Genomic DNA, 10,902 nt, shown 5'->3' with positions numbered 1-10,902 from the left:
ATCCGAGGATCTTTGCCAAGACAAATGATGGTTGATTCCATTCTGTTTCTTATCATTCTTTACTCTTTACCAGCTTATAGCTTTCTCCTTCTAATGTTGGATAGTCGGATTCATTGATCATGCAATCCGTGTACCTGGCCACGTTCTGATCACCCATATTTGGCTCAAGGTCTCTTAGAAGTCGTGGGAGAAAGTCACACTCTTATCCAACATATATTCCCAATCCTCTTGTGAGGTTCCATCTTAGACGGCACATATGTCTGTGGTGGTTTATTCAAAGTCTCTTAAGATGGTGTATGTCTGGTTTATGACCCGTATTCAATCTGAGATGGGAATATCTATGCTCACTTATATGGCCTGATATATTTTTACTTTATATACATGTAAATCCATGATGTCCCTAAGCTTTAGGATGGGTGTCCGATCCTTATAGGTAATGGACTGCACGGCCAAGCCGTTTATATCATGGTCATAGACCATGGTTCACGAATTTGTAGTATTGATCATGTATCACGGGTTTATCCTCTCTCCCCCTCATGAACATACTATAATTTCGTGATGCTTAGGACAATAAAGCCTAATGAGTTTCCCTTTGTGTACATGTTTCACAACGTGAGATCTTATGGGATAACTCTTTGTGCCTTCTCAATATCAATCTTTGCATCAAGTTTAGACTAGGATGGCTAATCCGGTCTTGCCATAAAGTGTATAATTTTCGTGGGATATATCAGTATGATCACCACGGCTCTTGCCTCTTATCATACTGATCTGTAGCATAGTTTTGATCAGTAGATTACATAGGTATAGTCTTGACCACTTTCTTAAAAGGGTCTTAGGCGTTTTCTTTCTTTCTTAAATCTGAAGGAACTTGTTTCCTTTCGCCCATTGTTTCTATTTGGAAACCATATTAACTCAATGGGTCATACATTCTTGGGTGTATATAATGCCCTTTAGGCAATGCCTTAGCCATAGATTTCTTACTAGGCTACTATACCGTACCATAATGCCTTTTAGGCGATTTCTTTATCAATTATTCATATTATCAAGTAAGATCGGGTAAGATATAATAGTAATGAACTCAAATCAATTCTATTATTATATATAAAATCGTGAATGACAATTAGGTTTAAAGCAAAACACAAATCAAAGACTTAAAACACAATTAGCATGTCGAGATCTTTCTTTAGTCAATAGACATGCCGGCCACACCATCAGTTACATTGGACACGGCTGTCTTGGATTCATTCTGATCCATATCAGTCTTATTTGCTTCAGGATATCTCATCTCACTATTTCTTTTTAGCAACTGATTACTCTGCTCAGTTAGGCATGAGAGCAGATCATTATAGGTGGTGAAACCTTTTTCTCTATAGATATGTTGTAACAATAGATCTCTTGGATCAGCTGTGAGGAAGATCTTTTCCAGTAAATCCTCCTCAGTTACCACTTCACCACATAGTCTCAGTTTGTAAACGATTTTGGACAAAGCAAAATGATATTCATCCACAGACTCAAAATCCTGGAATCTGAGACTCATCCATTCATGCCTGACCTTTGGTAATAACACCATTGTGTATCTGGATTTTAATTCTGCCCAAAGGTCACGAGGATTCTCAATATTTAGGTACTGATTTCTTAGATCCTCAGTGAGATGATGGCGCATAATTGTTATGGCCCTAAACTTTTTACTTTCAGTTGCATAATTACCCTGAATGATACTCCTACCGAGTCCTCTTGATTTCAGGACAACTGAAGTGTTCATTGCCCATTCTAGATAATTTTCTCCGGAGGGATTTAGAATGGCATAATCCAAAGGCTCAAATCTCGGCATCTGAAACCATATTATCAATCAATTCATGATTTAGGATGCAACCAATTCAAAATAATCAGTGCATATGATTTCATAAGTCTCTCGACCAAAACACTTTACTACTCGATCATGGTGCGAAACAAGTCGAGAATGCTAGGTCTATATGTGATGCTTAGGCCACACGGCCATGTAATGTGATACAACGATCCTAGAGATCGGTTCATGAGATATGCAAGCAAGGTCACACGACCATTCAGATATGGTGTCTCTCTAAGCCACACGGCCAAGCTATGATGCATTAAGCCACACAGCTTTCAATCAAATGATGCAAACAATGTGATCTATCAAGGGCACAAGGCCGCGAGTATGAACAATGCATCGGAATGGTTAGGCCACACGGCCAAGAAAGAGAAGCCACACAGCCAAGATTCAATTTATGGTTAATGCATATAGTTTTGCATGTAATTGCAATCCTAAGGTGGTTGGTTTCTATCAGTTCATGATTCAATCAAAACAAACAAACAAACCAATCGGCCAAGTAATAGAACAAGCCACACGGCTATTTAGTTCAATTCAACATCATCCCTAGAATTAGATCTAAGTTCAATTGCAATCAATCAGTAGTGATCAGGTTCGGATATGGATGCAACAAGGCCACACGGCCACTGATGATGATCTAGAACAATTTAACCTAGAATGTATTAAGGCCACACGACCACAATCTAATTTGATTTCAAAGTGATAAAACAAGGTCATTAGGGTTTTAACCAAGTCAAGAAATTCAGATTCAGGTTTAAACAATCCTAATCAATATTTCTAGGTGATCAAACAAACAATTAAGTTTCAAATCAAAATTAAAATCGATTTTCCAATTTCGGGTTTTAGGGATTTCGAAATTTTGATCTTTGATCAAAGGGATTTGATTTGAGATTCAAAACCTTTAAGGTTATGATTTTAATTGATCAATGGATCAATCTCGATTTAGGGTTTAGGGGATCGGAATTATTCGAGCTCCGATTTACTCTTTTAGGGTTTGATCTATTATCCTAGGGTTTTATCTTAGAGATTAGTTTTTAGGGTTTCAATCTTTACAAACAATCCAAATTCAATTCTCATGTTCTTAGAATTAGGGTTACCTTTTGTTTGCAGATTGTAGAAACCGGACCACCAAGAGAACCTCGAACGGAAGCAAGCTAGAACGAGTTGGAGTTGAAGTCGCGCGAGCTGATCGCTGCCGGGTCGCGAGCTGGCTGATCGGGGACCGTGAGCTGTAGCTGTCCGGGATGCAAGCTGAGAATGGATGGAGCTGAGGCTGTGTTCGTCTAGTATCAGAAACACCTTAGGGCTGAGGCTGATCGGATGAACACGAGCTGGAACGCTTGCAAGAACAGATTAGGGTTCGTCGGGTTAGGGTTCAAGGGCGCCGGCTAGGTTTTAGGTTTAGGAGTTTTTCGATTTGCTCAGGGAGTTTAGAGACTCGTGCTGATAACGTGTTGTGAAACAATAGATTTAGAGCTGAATGTTTCTGTATTTTATTAATCATAACATGAGTTCCTTTATATAAGGATTACAAGTCATAGAAAAGGAAAGTATCCAAAAACCTAAAACAATAAGGATTAGGAAAACTACTAATACATAATAATGGAAAGATAATAGTTACAAGGAAAAGGAAATAGAGTTTCATTTTCTCCAAAGCATACGCCGCCTCTCTCTCTCCTAAGGTCATGGCCGCCTCTCTCTCCCTCTCTAGGGTTGGGCCGTCTTTCTCTCTAAGTGTATGGACCGGTTATGGACATCCATCAATTGATTTATAACAGCACGTCTAATTTCGAATAGACATTTTTTTATATAACTATACCCATTTTTACTGTTATGAATAAACAAAATTACAGTGTCGGAACAGGAATGTGTAAGTCATGCTTGAAGCTGCCCTTTTTGCTATACTTGATTTGGAACCATTTTATGAAAACTTTATCCCTCCCGCAAGGTTGATTGATTGTTCAGAAATAAACTATGCGTAGCCAGAGTGAGTTTTTTTTTTGTAACTGAGCCACAGTGATTTTTCCAACATATCAACAATAAACTCATTTTAAACTAATGCATGAACTCTCTCATGTAGAGATCAACATTGTAGCTTCGAACTTTTATTTATTTTAAGTTTGTGGTTACACTGTAGAGATCTCTGATTCCAGGGAGAGGATCGACTCCTAGTCTTGTATTCAAAAGTTATGTGTTGGTTATTTTTCGGACCTTCTTGAAAGCCCGGTTTCTCAACCCCTTTTTGTCCAGAGTGATCTCGACCTTTTGTTTGACTTTAAGTGCTCTGATCAGCAATCTGCTAACTTTTTAAAAACATTCTCGTCGGAGGAAATCAGGAATGCTTTTTTCTCTCTTCCGAAGAACAAGACTGGAGGTCTTGATGGTTACTTATCATAACTTTTTACTGCTACCTGGTTTATCATTGGTCCGGAAGTCACTGCTGCGATACATGAATTCTTTGAATCTGGTAGCTTTCTTAAGCAATGGAACTCTGCTACCTTGGTCCTCGTTCCCAAAAAGCCAAACGCTTCTCTTATGACCGACTTCGGACCAATTTCTTGCCTTAACACTTGCTACAAAGTTATTTCAAATTGCTGGCTTCAAGGCTGAAGGAAATTCTCCCGCTTATGGTCTCCAAATCTCATTCTGCATTCCTTCCTGGAAGATTACTAACCGAAAATGTGTTGCTGGCTACAGATTTGGTTAATGGCTATCACTCTCATACCCTCTCTCCCCGTGGTATGTTGAAGGTGGATCTTAGGAAAGCTTTCGATTGTGTAAGATGGGACTTCATCCTTACCACCCTTCATGCGCTAGCTATCCCGAAATCCTATATCAGACTGATCTCGCAATGTATCTCTACTGCCTCATTCTTTGTTAATGTGAATGGATTCTCGGGTGGTTTCTGTAATAGTACTAAAGGGATCCGTCAGGGCGATCCGCTATCACCTTATCTGTTTGTACTAGCAATGGAGTGCCTGTGCAGATTACTCAAGGCTAGATATGAAGCTGGAAGTATAGGGTATCACCTAGGTACTGTGAATTTGAAAGTTTCTCACCTGATGTTTGCTGACGAAGTTATGGTCTTCTTCGACGGTAGCAGCAGTAGCTTGCACGACATAACCAAATGTCTTTATGACTTTGCCTCCTGGTTAGGTCTTCATATCAACGCCTCTAAAACTGAATTATTCACCACGGGCCTGGACTATAGTGAGTCGACAGTCATTGCGAGATATGGGTTTGTCTCCGGTAAACTCCCTATCAGGTACCTTGGTCTCCCTCTGATGTGCCGGAAGCTCAAGCTCTCTGAGTATGCTCCTCTAATAAATGGAATCACGTAGAGTTTTCAGTCCTAGTCGGTTAAGCTGATCTCCTTTGCAGGAAGATTACAATTGCTGAAAACAATCATTTTTGGTATTGTCAACTTTTGGACATCCGCATTCATGCTTCCCAAGGGTTGTATAAAGAACATTGAGGCTCTATGCTCTAGATTTCTATGGACTGGAAACATTGATAAATGTGGCATTGCTAAGATCTCATGGTCAATGGTTTGCGTGCCAAAAGAGGAGGGAGGTCTTGGTCTCCGTAGCTTCACTACTTGGAACTAGGTTTTATGCCTAAAATTAATTTGGATCTTACTGTCTAAAGCACCCTCCCTTTGGGCAGATTGGCACTGGGACACACATTTACAAGATAAGTCCTTATGGACTATTGAGCCTTCTCCCACTGACTCTTGGGCCTGGAAAAGATTGTTCAAGATTCGCCCAGTTACTCTTCAGTTCTGTAAAATCTCGATAGGAAATGGGCTTTCAGCTAGTTTTTGGTTCGATGTTTGGTCCCCGTTGGGTCAGCTTATCAATTATATTGGAGCTTCAGGGCAGAGAGCTCTTCGTATCAGGAGAAAAGCAGTCGTTGCTGATGCAATACATGGTTCATCTTGGTCGCTACCGCATCCAAGATCAGAGCAGGAAGTTGATCTTTACTCTTATATTACAACTATCTCTCTGCCTCTGACCCCTGATATTGATGATGTCTATGAATGGGTTGCTGGTGATACTCCTTCTCGTTCTTTCAGGTCATCAACCACATGGGAAATTCTCAGGCCAAGATAGGAGGAGGTCGACTGGTGCGATGTGCACTACAAGAAAACATAACTATAGCGAGGAAAAATAACGAGGAAATTTAATCCTCATGAATTTACGTCGACTTTACAAGTATCTTACGAGGAAATTAAAAAGCAACGTTAAGTCGTCGTAAAATAACGACGTAAGGATTTCCTCGTAAAAAGGACGTAATATAACGTGGTTTTTACGAGAAAAGATAGTTTCCTCGTAAATTCGACGTAAAAGTAGCGTCTACTTTACGAGGAAATATTTTACGTTTACTTAACGACAGAATTTCGAGTCCACCAACTTTGTAGTTGTAACACGTTTTTTTTTCGGCTACCTAACTAAATTTTGTCGTAAATTCCAAGTAAACTTTCAACTACTAGATTCGAAAATTCCCTATAAATATGGACGTTTGAACATCATTTTAAACACACCAACAAGAAAAAAATAAAAACGTGAAAGAAAAAAAAATGGCAGGCTCCGGGAATATTTTCGAGTTGCGGAGGTGGATGTATATGCACAGAGATGCTAACGGGAGAGTGAAGAAATAATACCTTGAAGGGCTGGAGACATTTATGCATCAAGCAGATTCGCCCAAGAAAGCGGTAAGATGTTCTGTCCTTGTCGGAAATGCAACAATTCGAAATTGGCAAATCGTGAAAATGTTTGGAAGCATTTAATAAATAGAGGTTTCATGCCAAATTACTATATCTTGTTTCAACATGGAGAAGGTTATAATTATGAGATAAATGAAGCTAGTAATAGTAATAGCAATTTTCAGTAAGAACCGGTTGATCATCATTTGCATAATGAACATAGTTACCACCAGGAAGAGCAGATGGTACATTATGATAGGGTTCATGATATGGTAGCTGATGCATTCGTAGCTCATGATGAAGATGAAGAACCTAACATGGATGTAAAAAAGTTTTATGAAATGTTAGATGCTGCGAATCAGCCACTTTACAGTGGTTGTAGAGAAGGTCTCTCTAAATTGTCTTTGGCTGCTAGAATGATGAATATTAAAACTGATCACAATCTACCTGAAAGTTGCATGAATGAATGGGCAGACTTGTTTAAAGAGTATTTTCTGGAAAACAATGTGTCTGCTGATTCTTATTATGAGATTCAGAAACTGGTTTATAGTCTTGGGTTGCCTTCGGAGATGATAGACGTTTGCATCGACGATTGGATGATCTACTGGGGAGATGATGAGAAGTTAGAAGAATGTCGATTCTGCAAGAAGCCACTATTCAAGCAGCAAGGACGAGGATGTAATAGGGTACCGTACCAAAGGATGTGGTACCTACCAATTACAGACAGATTGAAAAGATTGTACCAATCTGAGCAGACTGTCGGAGGGATGAGATGGCATGCCGAGCATACTCAGACGGATGGTGAGATGACTCATCCATTAGATGCAAGACCTTGGAAACATTTTAACAAAGTACATCCGGAATTCGCTAGCAATAGCCGGAATTCGCTAGCAATAGCCGGAATGTGTATCTCGAATTATGCACAGATGGATTTAGTCTATTCGGAATGTCAAGGAGACAATATTCATTGTGGCCAGTCTTTCTTACGCCATACAACCTGCCACCGAACCATCCAAAAAGGTCTCTGGATGTTTTCCTACAACCACTGATAAAAGAGTCGAAGGATTTGTGGTCAACAGGGGTGAGGACGTATGAGTGCTCAACGAAGACGAATTTTACGATGCGACCGATGCTTTTGTGGACCATAAGTGACTTTCCTGCCTATGGGATGTTGTCTGGATGGACTACACATGGGAGATTAGCTTGTCCATATTGTAATGGAACGACCGATGCGTTTCAACTGAAGAAAGGTAGGAAGACAAGTTGGTTCGATTGTCACCGTCGATTTCTTCCCATTGGCCATCCGTACCGAAGAAACAAGAAATTGTTTAGGCACAAAAGGGTTGTGAGAGACACTCCTCACCATATCTACCTGGAGAACAAATTGAAGCGCAAATCGATTACTACGGAGCTAACGAAATATTTCATTGTGGTGGTAATTGGCATGTCCCCGGTAATATGCCTGATTTTTACGGTGTTCGGCACAACTGGCACAAGAAGAGTATATTTTCGGAGTTGCCATATTGGAAGGATCTTCTTCTACGCCACAACCTCGATGTGATGCATATAGAGAAGAATTTCTTTGAGAACATCATGAATACAATATTGAATGTCCCAGGGAAGACCAAAGACAACATAAAATCAAGATTGGAGTTGACGGATATTTTCTCAAGAAGTGAGTTACATATAAAAAGCAATGGACAATTCTCCGTTCCGATATTCAGATTGTCTTCAGAAAAAAAGTCGGTGTTGTTCAACTGGGAGGCATCAGAAGTGAAGTTCCCCGATGAGTATGTTTCAAATCTCTCTATATGTGTTGAAAAGGGTCAAAAGTTCTCTGGGATGAAGAGTCATGATTGTCATGTCTTTATGCAACGACTACTTCCCTTTGCATTTGCGGAGCTACTTCCAACAAACGTACATGAAGCACTTGCAGGTAGTATATTATAACGCATTAATTTTATAATGGTTTAGTTTGCAATAATGTATATATAACTAATAATGTGTTTAATTGTTTTTGGAATATACAAGGCATTGGAGCATTTTTCAGGGATCTGAGCACACGCACTCTTAAAGAAGAAGTCGTGGAACAACTTCACGAGAACATTCCCATCTTATTGTGCAACTTCGAGAAGATATTTCCTCCAGGATTTTTTGACGTCATCGAGCATCTAGTTGTCCACCTCCCATATGAGGCATTGCTTCGTGGACCTGTACATTACAGATGTATGTATCACTATGAGCGAGCCATAACATATTTGAAGGGAAAAGCAAAAAACCTCGCAAAAGTTGAAGGTTATATAATTGCTGGAAGTTTGACGAAACAAACTTCTCACTTCATATCGTACTACTTTGCGTCAAAAGTACGTACCTGGAAAAGAGCTCCAAGAAGATATGATGATGGTGGTGTCACGCCAACATATGCAGTTGCTGGTGTTCCAGACATCTTTAGCCAGATTGGACGAATCGGTGGGAAATCGAAAGAGGTTTGGTGGTCGAGTGGAGAAGACGCTCATAGTGGACACATCTATATTCTACTCAATTGCGATGATCCATTGATGCGTTATTTTGAAAGGTAACATATATTATGGAAACTTCTAAACACATATAAGTACAAATTATAAAATTTTCAAAGATTAATTAATATAAAATGTGATTTTACAGCCTATTTGTCTCAAGTCGAAGAAACATTCCCAGGTATATCCAAAAGTAACGTAGACAGAAGGAAAGATCAACACTTTATTAAGTAGTTGAAGAATCAGGTATTAACTCAAACTCTTAATTTTTGCAGGTTGTTCGAGCAAACTCTTTTTCATACATGATCTGTATTTCAACGTTCTCTTTATTTTTGCATGTTGATTATGATGACGACGCAGATTATCCTACGTGGTTTCACGAAGTAATTCAAGCTCCACTTGCAAAGGTCTCCACATCACAAATGTATTTCACAGGAGACTATACTTTTCACACATATGAGTATGGTAAACAGCGGACGACTAGTAACTATGGAATATGTGTGAAAGGCGAAACAAATTTCTACGGGATCTTGCAGGAGATTATTGAAGTGGAATTCCCAGGGTTATTGAAGCTGAAATGCGTCCTCTTCAAATGTGAATGGTTCGACCCCATCGTCAACAGAGGTGTTCGGTTTAACAAATTCGGTGTAGTTGATGTCAATGGTGGACGAAGGTACAACAAATTCTTTTTTTGGCATACATGATCAGTATGATTAATTTCTACGTTGTCTTTATTTTTACAGGTACAACAAATTCGAGCCTTTCATCTTAGCTTCACAAGCAGACCAAGTTAGCTTAATTCCATACCCTCGGATGAGAGAATCGGGAATAAATTGGTTAGCCGTGATCAAAGTTACACCTCGTGGACGAATCATCAGTGGAGAAGAACCACCATTGCAAGAAGAACAGATAAACGAAGTCAAATTGATGACATCCTTCTCATTGATCCGCATAATCATGAGTACGAAGATCTTACCGATGATGCCACAGACAAAGCTGTTGAAGATGATGTTTCTAGTGATGACGAGAATGTCGATGTATCAGACTGATGTATTTGTTTTTAATATGTTTGATTTTCAGACTTAATGCATGTGATTTGATGGATTTAATCATGAAAATCTATTTATATAATTTGATTTTGTGTAAGGTAATGGGGGGTTTGAATTAGAAAGAAGAGATTTAGATTATAAGTTAAGGAATTAGAAAGGGAAGATGGGTTTGGGGTTTGGAATATATGAAGTAGAAGATAAAGAAGATGGGATTTGGGGTTTGGGAGTTTAGGGATTTAAACTTAATCCTCGTTATTTCCTCGTAAACTAACGAGGAGCTTACGACGAATACTAAAATAAAGAACGCGGGATTCGTTAATTCCACGTAAGCAGAATTCGTCATAAAGACCTCGTAATAGGAAAACGCGGGCCTCGCTAATTCTTCGTAAATAAAAACGCGGACCTCGCTAATTCTTCGTAACTAAACGAGGACATTACGAGGAAACAAAATGCGGGCCTCGCTAATTCCTCGTAAAGAAAAACACGGGCCTCACGAGTTCCTCGTAACTTTACGAGGATATTACGACGAGTACTAATTTCTTATATATACACGCGAGCTTCTCACTTCCATTCGTCTCAACTTCCTCTCTCTTTCGTAGCAATGGTACGTACTCTCTTTATTTCCTCTCTAATTTGATTAGTTTAGGGTAGATTAGGTGGTTAGTGTAGGGAATTTAGATAGGTTTACTGATTTTATGTTAATTAGTGTTGATTAGGTGGTTAATGTAGGGAAGTTAGCCAGATTTATTGAATTTGTTATTTATAAAATTTGTTAATTACTGT

General features: G+C 39.2%; 2 protein-coding genes across 2 annotated transcripts; one reads left to right on the top strand and one right to left on the bottom strand.

Moving 5' to 3' along the window:
• Positions 1 to 1,183: 1,183 nt before the first annotated feature.
• On the bottom strand, positions 1,184 to 1,762 carry LOC125587081. The gene has a single exon (XM_048757217.1). The coding sequence runs from the start codon at positions 1,760 to 1,762 to the stop codon at positions 1,184 to 1,186; it is 579 nt and encodes a 192-aa protein (XP_048613174.1).
• A 3,530-nt stretch (positions 1,763 to 5,292) lies between these two features.
• LOC106442060 lies at positions 5,293 to 5,961 on the top strand. The gene is made up of 2 exons (XM_013883792.1): positions 5,293 to 5,422; positions 5,516 to 5,961. Exons 1-2 carry the CDS (start codon positions 5,293 to 5,295, stop codon positions 5,959 to 5,961), a joined length of 576 nt encoding a protein of 191 aa, XP_013739246.1.
• Positions 5,962 to 10,902: the final 4,941 nt, after the last annotated feature.

The sequence above is a fragment of the Brassica napus genome, chromosome C5 (assembly GCF_020379485.1).
Source record: "Brassica napus cultivar Da-Ae chromosome C5, Da-Ae, whole genome shotgun sequence".
Taxonomy (NCBI): Eukaryota; Viridiplantae; Streptophyta; class Magnoliopsida; order Brassicales; family Brassicaceae; genus Brassica; species Brassica napus.
The sequence above is the reverse complement of the archived record's forward strand: the minus strand, read 5'-3'. Positions and strand labels throughout refer to the sequence as shown.

Excerpts from the sequence above, each read along its gene's own strand:
- LOC125587081 (XM_048757217.1), bottom strand. The coding sequence starts at position 1,762 with ATGAACACTTCAGTTGTCCTGAAATCAAGAGGACTCGGTAGGAGTATC.
- LOC106442060 (XM_013883792.1), top strand. The coding sequence starts at position 5,293 with ATGCTTCCCAAGGGTTGTATAAAGAACATTGAGGCTCTATGCTCTAGA. Across the intron at positions 5,423-5,515 it reads CGTGCCAAAAGAGGAGGGAG|ATTGGCACTGGGACACACAT; the intron begins GTCTTGGTCTCC and ends CCCTTTGGGCAG.